The sequence below is a fragment of the Salvelinus namaycush genome, unplaced genomic scaffold (assembly GCF_016432855.1).
Source record: "Salvelinus namaycush isolate Seneca unplaced genomic scaffold, SaNama_1.0 Scaffold671, whole genome shotgun sequence".
Classification (NCBI taxonomy): domain Eukaryota; kingdom Metazoa; phylum Chordata; class Actinopteri; order Salmoniformes; family Salmonidae; genus Salvelinus; species Salvelinus namaycush.
In genome coordinates this window covers 121,118-136,654 of record NW_024061388.1, presented here as the reverse complement: position 1 = coordinate 136,654, position 15,537 = coordinate 121,118, and the positions used below count along the sequence as shown (strand labels likewise).

The following is a 15,537-nucleotide window of genomic DNA, read 5'->3' as shown; positions in this document are numbered from 1 at the left end:
TCCCGTCACATAGGGAGGGTATCCTCCAAACAACCAGTTTCCCTGCACAGAGGGAGGGTATCCTCCAAACAACCAGTGTCCCTGCACAGAGGGAGGGGATCCTCCAAACAGCCAGTGTCCCTGCACAGAGGGAGGGGGTTCTCCCAGCAGCTATAATCATTGCACAGAGGGAGGAGATCCTCCGAGCATCAGGCCTCATCCCGACACAGAGGGAGGGGGTTCTCTCAGCACCTAGCATCATTGCGCAGAGGGAGGAGATGTTCCGAGCATCAGGCCTCATCCCGTCACAGAGGGAAGGGATTCTTCCAGCATCTTCTATCACTGCGCAGAAGAAGAAGATCCTCAGAGCATCAGGCCTCATCCCTGCACAAAAGGAGTTGATCCTCCTGATGGCCAGTGTCACTGCGCAGAGGAAGGGAATCGTCCCAATGGCCAGTGTCCCTGCGCACAGAGAGGGGATTGTCCCAAAGGCAAGTGTCTCTGCTGAGATGGAGGGGATCTTCCAAACAGCCAGTGTACCTGCACAGAGGGAGGGGGTTCTCCCAGCAGCTAGCATCACTGTGCAGAGGGAGGAGATCCTCCGAGCATCAGGCCTCATCCCTGCACAGAGGGAGAGGATCCTCCAAACAGCCAGTGTCCCTGTACAGAGGGAGGGGATTCTCTCAGCAGCTAGCATCACTGCGCAGAGGGAGGAGATCCTCCGAGCATCAGGCCTCATCCCTGCACAGAGGGAGGAGATCCTCCAGAAGGCCAGCGTCCCTGCGCACAGGGAGGGATCGTCCCAAAGGCTAGTGTCCCTGCAGAGAGGGAGGAGATCTTCCTCACAACCAGTGTCCCTGTGAAGAATGGACACAATCATCCACAACCACCTCCCATCATCCCCATGGTGGCACCACTGTGGAAATGGGATGGTGGAGCGTGTACTCCACCTGTGGATTTCTATTCCAAGAGAAGAGGTCACTTAAACTTACCTAATTAGTAAAGAAATTACCATTGTGATAGCTTGATAATAAGTTGTGATAGGTTAAATGTATGGCTCATGTGAGTGTATATCTGTAATAATTTCATGCATTTTCTACATAAAACAGGTTTAGCTCCATTTTACTTTGACATTTTAGTCATTTAGCAGACGCTCTTATCCAGAGCGACTTACAGTAGTGAGTGTATACATTTTCGTACTCCAGTGAATCTCTCCAGGATTTCGCATGGATTTTTTTGATATTTGCGGATAAATATTTTGCAGCAAAATTATGACATTTTGCATTGCAATATGCAATTGTTTTGTCCAATTAGTTGCAAAAATGCGCTGACAAGGGAAAAAACTGTGTTGATGTGTGGCTTGATTGAACCATATTATGCAGTAAATGTGTGGTGATTGGTTGAAATTGCGAGCCCTCTTTTTGTACTGTGGTAATGGGTCAGTTCTATGCGATAATATTGTGATGATGTGACTATTTTATGCAGAAATAGTTTGGCGATTGGTCAAATTTGTAAGCCCTCGCATAATATGCAGGGAATTGTTGATTTTGCAACCAAAACAATGCGATCGCAGAGTCCTGGAGTAACCTCCCTGCGTGTAGGTTAAGATTGGGTTGTAACAGAGTATCAGAGCCAGACGTTTCTACCTGTCAGCTAGTAATTGTTCTGTATGGTGACATGAGCAGAGTGGCCTGACTTCTCCCACTTATTACAGATGTCCGACTTAGATATGTTGAGCATCCTGCTATGATGTCCATCACCAAGCCGGAACACTCCGAGGCCACTTCTCAGTGCCAGACTGGCAGCCGGCCGGTGGCTGAGCCCGAGACCCCTGCTGTTCACAATAACAGTGGAGGCTGGCTCAGCTGGGTTTTGGGAGTGGAAGATTTAATAAGAAGGAGGTTCATCTACCTGAGGACAAAGACAGATCTGTAAGGAACTGGTTCTTAACACTATATTCTATGTAGAGACAATTGAGTGGATAATTTTTTTTATTGTGGCTTGCTTCACATTGCTAACATCTTCTTCCTCAGATTGTCTGGGATCCAACTCTGCACAGATGGGTTAACAAAACTGAGCCCAAGGCTGAGGTACACACTTAAATTCAATGAAATTAAAAACAGTGAACAACCATTGTATTTCAACTGTGATAATATTACTAACAATTTGGAAAATGTGTTGATGTGTTTTACAGAACAAGTGTGTACCACCACCTCCACCGATGGGGACATATGGATATCAGGGGAACACTGGCCCCAAAGGAGTGAATCCTTACTCTATGAAAGCAGGTGAATATTGCTTTAGAATTCATGTGGTTTAACCAAGACTGTGTCAGCCGATCATAGATGTCCCTGGTGGTCTCCTGCTAACAGCTTTCCCACTACCAGCAGGTCTATGGGGCAGCAAATACCCTACAATACATTACAATGATGGGACCAACTCAAAGCCTCCAAGCCATGGGCCTGGACTGCTTCCTAGACAGCTCTCTGGCTTGCTCCCTCCTTCACACGTTGACCTCATGGCACCAATGGTTGTGCCACCTGACACTCTACCCTACTGAGGTATGACTCTGGAAAATCCTTCCAAATTGTATCCATTCATCATTAACTGAGATTTTTCTTTAACATAGCAAGTGGCTAAATAGCAAGGATGTTAACTATTTTTTTATTTTTGTCCAACAGGCCATTTGCCCAGAGTGGATTTGCCATACATAGAATTTTTCAGCATTAAAAATCTTCAGCATAAAAAAGTATTAAAAGATGATCTTTTAATTAAATCTCTCCTTTGTGTCCTCATGTTCACATTAATTTGATGTGTTCTATCATCCTTTACAATGCTTATTGCTTCTGCATTATTTTACAGACAAGTATATATTATACACATAGACATTACAAAAACATATTTTTGTGCATTTTGGATTTCCTACATTTACTTACTGTACAGACAAGTATATTTTATACATATATTTTTTTTTAACTACATTTTTTTATGTATTCCATAGACAGAAAGAAATATATTTAGATGCATTTTGAATTCCTAAATGTCAATATTTTATTTTCTGTGTCACGTGTTTATGCCCATTTATGTACATCCTGTGTATGTTACCCTTCCAATGAGCTTATCATATAAACTACAACGCAAAAAGTATGGTTTACTTCACTTTTAATCATGTTAGCACAGGTAACAGCCGTTTACAGTCTTTCTTTAGTTTTTCATTCTTACTCTTCCCAATTCAATTAACTATATTTCTTTATTTCCCATGGGCTTCACCAGAGTACCCCCTAGTGGCTGGAATACAACTGTATTAAGCCCCTTACAACACCCCCCTGCAAAAACGAAATGTTGTCCCAGTTGCAGCCTAGTATCTGTCTTGTTTTGCACGCTTTGTACAAATAATAAAATGCAGTACTACAGGATATTTCTTAACGTAGCTCTTTATTAGCTAGCTATAACTGGCATGTTCACGTATCGCCAACCAGCATCAAACTGACCATGACCTAACCATTTGGGTGGTCTTAACCAATCATAGCACAGTATAATATGGCGGTAAAATGCATCCAATTATAATTCAGTATGTTTACACATATGGATATTACAGTATCCAAACTGATATGCCATTTTTAGTTGTTTTTTTTAAACAGCGGGACACCACCCTCACCTTCGACCAGCTGGTGGACCTGTCCATTCGGCTGGATAACCTGCTGGCTACCCAAAGACGTCCAGACCTCTGCGACCATCTGTGGCCGCAGAGGTCACACTGCCGGTCAGTGCCGGGTTTGTTCCTCTGGGGGTCGAGGCAGCAGGCAGGGCACTCTGGCGTCACCCCAGGTGAGCCGGCACCATTCTCACCCAGAGCCCTCTGTTGCACACATGTTTTTGTATGTTACTTTTCCTGAGTTTTCCCCGCATTCCCAGCATAAAGCGCTCGTCGATTCAGGCGCGGCTGGGAATTTTATAGACAGATAATTTGCCCATAGTTTAGGGATCCCCATTGTTCCAGTGGCTATGCCCTTCCCACGCCTTAGTCGACCATTATGGTCAGGGTTGATTAGGGAGGCCACCGTTTCCGCTCAGTCTCTTCCTCATTGACTCTCTTGCGTTTCCCGTGGTACTAGATCTACCCTGGTTAGCCTGTCATGACCCCACTGTTTCATGGCAACGGAGGGCTCTCACGGGGTGGTCGCGAGAGTACTCGGGGAGGTGTCTAGGGGTTTCCGTTGGTGCTACTACAGTGGAAACTCCAGACCAGGTCTCCACCGTGCGCATTCCCCCCGAATATTCCGATTTGGCTCTCGCCTTCTCCAAAAAGAAGACGACTCAATTACCACCCCATCGTCGTAGGGATTGTGCGATAAATCTCCTGGTAGACACGGCACTTCCCAGGAGTCACGTGTATCCCCTGTCACAGGCGGAGACGGCGGCTATGGAAACATTTGTCTCCGAATATCTGCATCAGGGGTACATTCGGTCCTCCACTTGACCCGCCTCCTCAAGTTTCTTTTTTGTAAAGAAGAAGGAGGGAGGTCTGCGCCTGTGTATTGCCTATCGAGCCCTAAACCAGATCACTGTGAAGTACAGTTACCCGCTACCTCTCATAGCCACAGCGATTGAGTCAATGCACGGGGCGCGCTTCTTCACCAAACTAGATCTCAGGAGCGCTTACAACCTGGTGCGTTTCCGGGAGGGAGACGAGTGGAAGACGGCGTTCAGTACTACCTCAGGGCATTATGAGTACCTCGTCATACCGTACGGGTTGATGAATGCTCCATCAGTCTTCCAAGCCTTTGTAGACAAGATTTTCAGGGACCTGCACGGGTAGGTGTAGTGGTGTATATTGATGACATTCTGATATACTCCGCTGCACGCGCGGAGCATGTGTCCCTGGTGCGCAGGCTGCTTGGTCGACTGTTGGAGCATGACCTGTACGTCAAGGCTGAGAAATGCCTGTTCTTCCAACAGTCTGTATCCTTCCTAGGGTACCGCATTTCCACCTCAGGGGTGGAGATGGAGAGTGACCACATTTCAGCCGTGCGTATTTGCAGACTCCGACCACGGTAAAGGAGGTGCAGCGGTTCTTAGGGTTTGCCAATTACTACCGGAGGTTTATCCAGGGTTTTGGTCAGTGCGTTTGCAGTGGTCGGCAGAGGCGGACAGAGCTTTCCTCCGTTTGAAGGCGCTGTTCACTGACGCTCCGGTGTTGGCACATCTTGACCCTCTTTGGCGTTCATAGGGGAGGTGGACGCATCTGAGGCTGGGGTTGGAGCCGTGCTCTCACAGCGCTCGGGTAAGCCACCGAAGCTCCGCCCCTGTGCTTTTTTTCTCGAAGAAGCTCGGGCCGCCGGAGCAAAACTATGATGTGGGGGACAGGGAGCTGTTGGCTGTGGTTAAAGCCCTGAAGGTGTGGAGACACTGGCTCGAGGGGGCTAAGCACCCTTTCCTCATCTGGACTGACCACCGTAACCTGGAGTATATCCGAGCAGCTAGGAGACTGAATCCTCGTCAGGCAAGGTGGGCCATGTTTTTCACCAGATTCAGATTCACGATCTCGTATAGACCAGGTTCCCTTAACACTAAGGCTGACGCGCTGTCCCGTCTCTACGGCACTGAGGATCGGACCATCAATCCTATTCCCATCATTCCGGCTGCTAGGCTGGTGGCACCAGTAGTATGGGTGGTGGACGCGGACAACGAGCGGGCACTAAGGGGGGAACTGCGCCTCCACAGTGCCCGGAGGGTCGTAGGTATGTGCCGCTTGCTGTCCGTGATCAATTGATTCGGTGGGCTCATAGTCTACCCTCGTCGGGCCACCCGGGGATTTTGAGGACAGTGCGGGGTCTTAGGGGGAAGTACTGGTGGCCCACCTTAGTTAAGGACGTGCGAGTCTATGTTTCCTCCTGTTCGGTGTGCGCCCAGAGCAAGGCTCCTAGGCACTTGCCTAGAGGGAAGTTACTACCCCTCCCCGTTCCACAACGGCCGTGGTCTCATCTATCGTTGGATTTCCTCACTGATCTTCCCCCGTCTCAGGGAAACACGGCGATCCTGGTCGTTGTGGATCGGTTCTCTAAGTCCTGCCATCTTATCCCGTTGCCCGGTCTCCCTACGGCCCTACCGACTGCGGAAGCTCTGAGCACCCACGTCTTCCGGCACTACGGGGTGCCCGAGGACATCGTTTCTGATCGGGGTCCCCAGTTCACATCCCGAGTGTGGAAGGCGTTTATGGAACGTCTGGGGGTCATCGGTCAGCCTGACCTCAGGGTATCACCCCGGAGAGTAATGGGCAGGTGGAGAGAGTGAACCAGGAGGTGGGTAGGTTTCTGCGGTCGTTTTGCCAGGACCGGCCAGGGGAGTGGGGCGAGATTACGTCCCCTGGGCTGAAATGGCCCAGAACTTCACTCCGCCACTCCTCCACCAACATGTCACCGTTTCAGTGCGTGTTGGGCTACCAGCCGGTCCTGGCACCGTGGCATCAGAGCTAGACCGAGGCTTCCAGGGTGGAGGAGTGGGTGCAGCGCTCTAAGGAGACCTGGAGGGCCGTCCAGGAATCACTAAGACAGGCGATGTGGACGGCAGAAGAGGAGCGCTGTACCGTCACCGCAGTGAGGCCCCCGTGTTCGCACCGGGGGACAGGGTCTGGCTCCTCGACCCGAAACCTGCCCCCTCCGCCTGCCCTGCCGGAAGCTGGGTCCGCAGTGTGTTGGGGCCATTCAAAGTCCTGAGGAGGATAAACGAGGTGTGTTATCGATTACTACTTCCTTCGTATTATCGTATTAACCCCTCGTTTCATGTGTCTCTCCTCAGGCCGGTGGTAGCTGGTCCCCTGCAGGACGGTGAGGTTCCGGAGGTCCCTCCGCCCCTCTCTGGACATCGAGGGTCCCCGGCGTACACGATACGGGGCCATTCTGGACTCAAGATGCCGGGTGAGGGGCCTGCAGTACCTCGTGGGACTGGGAGGGGTACGGGCCGGAGGAGAGGTGCTGGGTCCCGGTGGGGGACATATTGGATCCATCTATGCTGAGGGAATTCCATCGCCTCCATTCGGATCGCCCAGCGCCTCGCCCTCCGGGTCGTCCCCGAGGCCGGTGTCGGCGGGGGGGGGGGGGGGGGGTACTGTCACGAATATCACCGAAGGTGGCTCCTCTTCCCGTTTCGGGTGGCGCTCGGCGGTCGTCGTCGCCGGTCTACTAGCTGCTACCGATCCCTTTTTGTTTTGTTGGGTCTAATTGGTTTCACCTGTTCCTTGTTTGGGGTTATTTAAGTTCAGTTAGCCCGCCTGTGTTCGTGCGGGATTGTTTTGCTGTATTTGGTATAGGAGTGTTTCTGTTTTTTGGATTGTCCGCTGTACAGCGTATGTGCCTGTGTAGTACATTATTTTGGAGTGTTTTACGCCTGTGTTCGGCGTCACCCTCTTTGTGCACGGTTATTGTAAGGAATAAAGTGTTTTTTTCCGAATCCTCTGCTCTCTGCACCTGACTCCACACCCATCACTCTACGCATCGTTACATTACCAACATTATTCTAGGGAAGTGAGGCACTGAGCCTACCAAAGATTTTGTGCCTGAGCCTCATTTACATTCTCTGTTTTACCATTTTGTTGAATTTCACTTTGTTGTCACTAGCAATAGATTGTATAGCTGTGTCACAGTCCCCTTTAAAACTAAATCCATTTTACAATGGCTGTACTTGAACTCAACATGATTGAGTTGCATAGAAAAGTAGCAGATTCAACATCCTTTTGACTATCTGGAGATATGCCAATACAATCAGTGATTGTTTACAGTTTGGTGATTTACAAAAACAAAAGTGTTTGGGGTTTCTTGTGCTGTGTGACACATTCTTCACCATATTTACCTTTCACTGCATTTCTCCTCCCCCCTCTGTGTTTGGTGTTTTTGTATCAGTTAGTTTAGTCTGACTGTTGCACCGACTTAAATTTGTGCTGTCATCCTCATCTCCTATTTCATTACATATGGGTGACGGCCCAACGGATTGGTCAACTCAACCTATTCCTCAATCTGATTAACAAAACTGAGGCTAAACTGAGGCTGAGGCGGATTAACAAAACCTCCATTCTTGTCCCACATATTCCTAAGATTTTTGACACTATGTTTAGTGACAATTGGTTTTCCAATTGGCCATTGCAAGGTTTTGTCAACTTCCTCACAAAATTGGAAATCACATTTTTCATTATGCTGCATAATGGAATGTATTGCCATTGAAATATGATGACAATCCCAAAATGCATTTTTGCCCCCCCCCCCCCCCCCCCACACACGACATTTGAGTCGTAACTTTCTGATCGTTCACAACATCCATGCCACCCCCATACAATTTATGCTTCAGATTTGGTGGTTCAAGAGCCTTATTTTAATTTACCATCTGTTGTGTCAAATTATTCTTATCTATGCATTTATCAGTACGGTCAACTCCACAGTTAACGCTTATCACCCCAGACAACAGTGTCACTATCAGTACAGTCAACTCCTACTTTAGCACTAGGTCCACCCTTTACCAGTTCTTCCACCAACACCAGATCTCTGCAACAAACTCCCTTCCCTAATTTATTATATTTTATTCCAGTATATTGTTGTTAAATCATTATTATATAGGTTAGATCTATGGATAGTATAGCCTATAATTGCTTGTGAAACAGGTAGGCCTACCTCTTATTTCTTAAATAGGCTCGAACACAAAGCCCTCTTGTTATAAAGTCAAATTAAAATGAAGACCCTAGTGAGTAATCCCAACCCCACTTTATTTCAGCATCCATAATAGTTGTTTCTATTTAAGCCAATATGTAATTTATAGGCCTATAGTGCAGGGCTAGGCAACCATGGGCCTGGAGTGCCGCAGACCCTTCATGTTTTTGATTTACCAACCTGGAACAGCGGGTGTGTCGAATTTAGGCAATCACTGAACTGATCAATTAGCTCAGTTGGTCAGGTGCCTAGTTGGAACAAAATCCTGTAGTACCTGCTGCGCTCCAGGAACAGAGTTGCCTATCCCAGCTATAGAGCCCCAAAGTGGCGGTGTCATAATACCCGAACAAGGAAATGGTTCTAATCGTTTTTCCACCATTTATTTTTCCCCTTAAGGAATTTTAGAAACACTTAAGGGCTGTGTTTTGTATAGGCTTACCCTGGCATGACGTTTTGATAACCATTTAAATCACTCTTGGACAAGGTGACTTTCAAAAATATATTCGGGTCTATTTACTCTCAGATTCGAAAATGCTAATTAGCATCAAAGTAGACACGCAAGACTACAAATCCCTGCAAGCTCCTGCACGTCATCTCTAGCTGACCTTTGCAAACAGGTATATTGTGTCAATTTAAAACTTGCACAAAACAGTTCACAGAATTGTCAATTTAAAGAAATGTATTCATTACTACATTTTGCTAACATTAGATATAGTTAATCAAGAGATTCTTTCCTTTGTCTCGATTCGGCAGTCTCATCCAGATCATTCATGGCATTTTTAGGTCTTTATGATAGCCACATTAGCAGCTAATTAGCATTTAATTTTTAGGGGTAAATACAAGCGAATATATTGATAAGTCAGCTTGTCCTGGACCTAGAGAGATTTACACGGTTAGCAAAACGTCACTCAAAAGTAAGCTTACACGAAACACAGACCTTATTTTAAGTGTTTCTATAATCCAGTAAGGGAAAAACGATTGGAACAATTTATTTTATGGGTATGACTCATATTGTGGTACTCTATAGTGTATTGTACTGGGGGCTATGGACTGGGTGGAGTAGAAAGTGTTGCCATAGACCTCAGTCCCCCATAAAATAACACCATATATAGATTCTACAGACCCTAGTGAGTAATCCCAACACCACTTTTACTTTGGCACCTAGAATAGTTTTCTCCCTATAAACCAATATGTATTTCATATACAGTGTATTGCATTGGAGGCATTTATTTGACCTTGGAACATGTGTTGACCCCCAAACTGAATGCAAATATTACTTAAATATGAAGAACTGTGAGTCATGGATGATCTGGAGTCAGAACTGAGGGCGCCTGGAGAAGAACAGGGCGAAAATGAGTCTTCAGATGACGATGAATCAATCAACAGAAAACGAATCAAGAAGCCAAACCTTCCCCTGGCGCCTCCTTTATTTAAAGGTCATTTATAAAATGGAGTGTGTAGAAGAATATGTGAACCCTTGAGTAAGCTAAACCAGCTAGTTAGCTAGTTCAAGCTGCTGTTTACTGACAAGTACTACATACACTATATATACACAAAAGTATGTTGACACCCCTTCAAATTAGTAGATTCGGCTATTTCAGCCACACCTGTTGATGACAAGTGTATAAAATCGAGTACACAGCCATGCAATCTCCATAGACAACCATTGGCAGTAGAATGGCCTTACTGAAGAGCTCAGTGACTTTCAACGTGGCACCACCATAGGATGCCACCTTTCCAACAAGTCAGTTTGTCAAGTTTCTGCCCTGCTAGAGCTGCCAACTGTAAGTGCTGTTATTGTGAAGTGGAAACATATTGGAGCAACAACGGCTCAGCTGCGAAGTGGTAGCCCACAAGCTCCCAGACAACTGCCGAGTGCTGAAGCGCATAGCTCGTAGAAAGCATCCTCAGTTGCAACCCTCACTACCGAGTTCCAAACAGCACAAGAACTGTTCGTCGGAAGCTTCATGAAATGGGTTTCCATGGCTGAGCAGCCACACACAAGCCTAAGATCCCCGAGCGCGGTTCCAAGCGTCGGCTGGAGTAGTGTAAAGCTCGCTGTCATTGAACTCTGGAGCAGTGGAAACGCATTCTCGGGAGTGATGAATCACGCTTTAACCATTTAGCAGTCCGACGAACGAATCTGGGTTTGGCGAATGCCAGGAGAACACTACCTGCCCGAATGCATAGTGTCAACTGTAAAGTGGAGGCGGAATAATGGTCTGGGGCTGTTTTTATGGTTTGGGGTAGGCCCCTTAGTTCCAGTGAAGAGATCTTAGCCTTACAGCATACAATGACGTTCTAGACGATTCTGTGCTTGCAACTTTGTGGCAACAGTTTTGGGGGAAGGCTCTTTCCTGTTTCAGCATGTCAATGCCCCTGTGCACAAAGTCCATACAGAAATGGTTTGTTGAGATCGATGTGGACGAACTTGACTGGCTAGCACAGAGCCCTGACCTCAACCCCATCGGGATGAATTGGACCGCCGACTGCCAGCCAGGCCTAATTGCCCAACATCAGTGCCCGACCTCACGAATGCTCTTGTGGCTGAATGGAAGCAAGTCCCCGCAGCAATGTTTCAACATCAAGTGGAAAGCCTTCCCAGAAAAATGGAGGCTGTTATGTCAGCAAAGGGGGGTACAACTCCTTATTAATGCCCATGATTTTGATGAGATGTTTGACCAGCAGGTGTCCACATACCTTTGGCCATGTAGTGTGTGTTAATGCCCGATTTATTGTTTTCATCTATACATGGGATGCTCTTATTTACCAGTAGCAATGTCTGTTGTTTCATTAGAGACACCCCGTGAGACTGGCTTTCACAAGACCACAAGGAACTGGACTCCTGATCCATCCCTGTAGTACAATTGATAACTATTGCTATAAATGCTAAAAATCCAATCTTACTGAAACTTATATCACTTTTTGGCCTATCCCTCTGTACTGGTATGTCTCTACTACTTTCACCACTCCTCCCCTTAACCCATCTTCCTCTCCTTTCTTCACTGCCTCAACATATGACAACATCTGCACTACCCTGGAAACCTCAACCTACCTCTCCTGCATGGGACAATTCTGATCCCCAGCTCCATGGGCACCCGCACAATTAACACATTCCACTACTTTCCCCAATACTCCACATTCCTTCGTCTCATGCCCTTCTGCACATCCCACTCAGGTAACATACACATAACACACACATTTATAATATTGTATATGGACATCTCTCAACTTTTTTTTCTCCCTAGCTCTCTCTCGCTCTTCCTCTGTGTCTGTAAATATCTCCCTCTCTGTGTCTGTCTGGTTGGTCTCTGGGGAGGAGGCTTTCAAGTTTGTACGTCTGGACGGCTCTATAAGAAAGAAGAGAAAGGTACCCCAGAATGACCCACCCGTCAGCCTGTTGAACAAGCAGCTTTCATCTGGAGGGAAGCTTGGACTTACGCAACTTTGTGGCAACTTATGCACTACCCTCTGGAGTGCCTTGCGGTCTGAGGACGAGCTGTTGCCTTACAAGGCAGTGATGCAACCAGTCAGGATGCTCTCGATGGTGCAGCTGTCAAAACTTTTCAGGATCTGAGGACCCATGCCAAATCTTTTCAGTCTCCTGAGGGGGGGTAGGTTTTGTCGTGCCCTCTTCGCGACTATCTTGGTGTGCTTGGACCATGTTAGTTTGTTGGTGATGTGGACACCAAGGAGCTTGAAGCTCTCAACCTGCACCACTACAGCCCCGTCGATGAGAATGGGGGTGTGTTCGGTCCTCCTTTTCCTGTAGTCCACATTCATCTCCTTTGTCTTGAGTATTCATCTAATTAAGTGTGTATGTGAACATGTTCCGGCTCGCCAGCCAATTATCATATTGATGAAAATCCAGTGTCTGTGTTATGACTAACGTATGATGTTACACTCATTCTGTTTTTTTATGATTTCTAATTCTTAACCTTCTATGATATGCATTTAACTCTGTAACACAACCGTGTCAGTGAATCACAGGAAGATTTTGTCAGAGTTGTCAGATGTTCCAAGGCTGTGACAATTGGCTCAAATCTATTCATGTCTTCAGCAAATTCTTGAACATTTCAATATTTTCCATCTTCTTTTGATCCTTTAGTGCACACAATCTCAGGAGGAGTTCAAGTTGGAAGATCTGAAGAAACTGGAAATCAGTATGTATACTAGGAAGAATATGATATCGTCAACATCTGAATGCTTTATTCATCATTAGTTGAATGTTTTGGCAATGTAATGTGTTAATTGTGCTTTTCTCTCAACAGTTATCAACAGTATTTTGACGTATAACAGAGATTTTGCTTTTGATGTGCAGCCAGTGCCCTTGAGGTAAATGAAGATCGATGAACCATCACAATGCAGGCCACTTATTGTCGTACCCAATGTAAATACAGAGTTTTTTGTTTAAGTACACAATAATCAGAACAAATCAGAGCAAATTATGGAGTAAAGCAAACGGTATTACTAAAAATTCAACAATGGCTTCCCCATCTGAATGACCTAATCTCCTAACATCATGCTGAGCCTGTAAATATTCAACAAGTAATCTAATGAATGAAATCTTACATTCAGGAGAATCCTTGCCCCAGGGGAGGAGGAGAACTTGGAGGTGGAAGAAGAGGAGGATGCTGCTACAGGAGCAGGCTCCCCAGAGTCCTTTCCCAACAGAGTACCAGGTAAGAACTCAACAAATACTGTGTTTTATTTGTAATCTATGGTGTATATAGAGCATTCATAATCATTGGTCTTTATTCTGAATCTGACTGTGTAATTTTGCCATGGTTATTTTTTTGGCTTTGTGGCCCTGTTTTGAGTGCCTTTGTGATTGCTGTCTCCTCTGTTCCCTGTCTCTCTGCATGGCTTCGTCACTCTGTCCTCACTGCCTGCTCCATTCACAGTTTTGCAAGGTATGGTTTGGTTGAGAAGTAAGGGGCTGGCATGGGTTTGAATGGGTCTGTCTTTTTATAGTTTTGTCGTAGCATGAATATGATTGCCTACTAATGGACAGTTTGTTATTATCAAAAACCCTATCCTACTACTACTAGATAGCTTTAGTTGTTGAATCTACTTTACAATGTATTTTTTTTATAAGCATTCACCAAAACGTGTATGTCATCTTAGCCTTATCTGTTAGTCAGTCTACAACTTCTTCTGCTGCCTATTATTATATAAGTAAAATACTGCTGACAGTAATGACTTGAACAAGGATCTGTAAGTATAGACACTGGTTACGTCCCAAATGACACCCGATTCCCTATGCAGTGCAATATGGGCCCTGGTCAAAAGTAGTGCACTATAGTAGTGAACTTGTCCCCCTTGCCCATTTTAAACATGTATTTTTATTTTTGTTTTGCTTGTAACTGCTTCGGGTAATGCAAGTTCTTGTGCTGTTAGGGGAATAACCTATGTTTAAATGTAACAATCTGCTGCTGTATTTTTTTGTTTTGTGTAGTTTCTTAATCATTGTACATAAACTGTATGTGTAAACATGTATACGCAGGGCCCAGCTGTAAAAGAGACCTTGGTCTCAGTCTGTGTTCCTTGTTGAAATCAAGGTATAATAATATAGGGAGTAGGGTTCCATTTGGGACGGTACCATTATCTTGATTTCAGCTGCATTAGTTCTGGGAACGTGGGAATGTTTTCTGCAATTATTGTATCTTTAGAAAGTTACAGCTTTCATGTCTCCAACAGGTACATTGTTGCCACGGTTACCCTCAGAGCCCAGGATGTCGCTGCTCACAATAAAGATTGACAAGATTGGGCTGAAAGATGCTGGGCAATGCATTGATCCCTACATGACAGTTAGTGTGAAAGGTACTAAATGTAGGCTACATTGTTTACATTGCTGAGATGAGTTGCTTACATTCACATCTGAAATGGTAAGGTCTGAAACAGTGTCTAGAAAAATGTTAAAATAATTATCTCTGTTGAGTTGACACTTGACAGTACATTTTTATAAATATAATTTATTCCTGCAGAACAGCCCAAGTGAATCTGAACGTTTTCTTTCCCAACAGATTTGAGTGGCATTGATTTGAACCCAGTGCAAGACACACCTGTGGCAACCCGAAAGGAGGACACATACATTCACTTCAGCGTAGACATTGAGATCCAGAGACATATCGAGAGACTACCAAAAGGTAGTCAAACGTTCTATTTCTACTGAATTAGTAGTGGGGCCTCTATTTAGCCGGTATCATGTAATATTAAGCTAATACAGTGTCAGTTTATGTTCAAATCCTTGCAGAGGGATTGGGCAGACAATCGTTAATCCTGAATTGTGTTCATGTTCCGGGGGCAGCTATTTTCTTTGAGTTCAAGCACTATAAACCCAAGAAGGGGTTTACCAGCACAAAATGTTTTGCCTTCATGGAAATGGATGAGATCAAACCTGGTCCCATTGTGATCGAGTTGTGAGTGACACATTTTGTGTTTTCCAGATTAACTTTCTTTAAATGTACTCACTATTTTATTTTAAGATGAAAATAAATTAAATTTGATAACTATTTATTTTGAGAATCTCAGATTTTAGCTATTTTTGGGGGGTGGGGGGGGTGTTCTGGTTCAGTCTGCCGTTTGAATATACCGTTTGAATTAATCACTTATTTATGCTATCGGATGTCAGGTACAAGAAGCCTACTGACTTCAAGAGGAAGACGCTCCAGCTCCTGACCAAGAAGCCACTCTATCTCCACCTCCACCAGACGTTGCACAAAGATTAATAACCGAGGTCACAGAGTAGAGCACATCAAGAAAGCAGAAGCGCCACAGAATTCCACTGTAGTCATCAGACATCCAGCAAAGTTTGGTGTACCGCCTCCCTATCCGCCTCCACTCACATCAACAATACTAA

General features: G+C 45.6%; 1 protein-coding gene and 1 long non-coding RNA gene across 3 annotated transcripts; both read left to right on the top strand.

Moving 5' to 3' along the window:
- Positions 1-812: 812 nt before the first annotated feature.
- LOC120042398 lies at positions 813-2,233 on the top strand. 2 transcript variants are annotated; one of them, XR_005476096.1, is made up of 3 exons: positions 813-956; positions 2,013-2,069; positions 2,174-2,233. It is a non-coding gene; the product is annotated as an uncharacterized LOC120042398 (long non-coding RNA). The 2 variants fall into 2 exon arrangements; XR_005476097.1 differs by lacking the exon at positions 813-956 and adding an exon at positions 1,876-1,910.
- A 3,261-nt stretch (positions 2,234-5,494) lies between these two features.
- Positions 5,495-15,493, top strand: LOC120042397 (axin interactor, dorsalization-associated protein-like). The gene is made up of 7 exons (XM_038987232.1): positions 5,495-5,720; positions 12,947-13,010; positions 13,254-13,357; positions 14,376-14,498; positions 14,702-14,824; positions 14,980-15,097; positions 15,310-15,493. The coding sequence occupies exons 1-7, from the start codon at positions 5,495-5,497 to the stop codon at positions 15,404-15,406; spliced, it is 855 nt and encodes a 284-aa protein (XP_038843160.1). The 3' UTR covers positions 15,407-15,493.
- Positions 15,494-15,537: the final 44 nt, after the last annotated feature.

Excerpts from the sequence above, each read along its gene's own strand:
- LOC120042397 (XM_038987232.1), top strand. The coding sequence starts at position 5,495 with ATGTTTTTCACCAGATTCAGATTCACGATCTCGTATAGACCAGGTTCC. Across the intron at positions 5,721-12,946 it reads CAGTGCCCGGAGGGTCGTAG|TTATCAACAGTATTTTGACG; the intron begins GTATGTGCCGCT and ends TTCTCTCAACAG. Across the intron at positions 13,358-14,375 it reads CTTTCCCAACAGAGTACCAG|GTACATTGTTGCCACGGTTA; the intron begins GTAAGAACTCAA and ends TGTCTCCAACAG.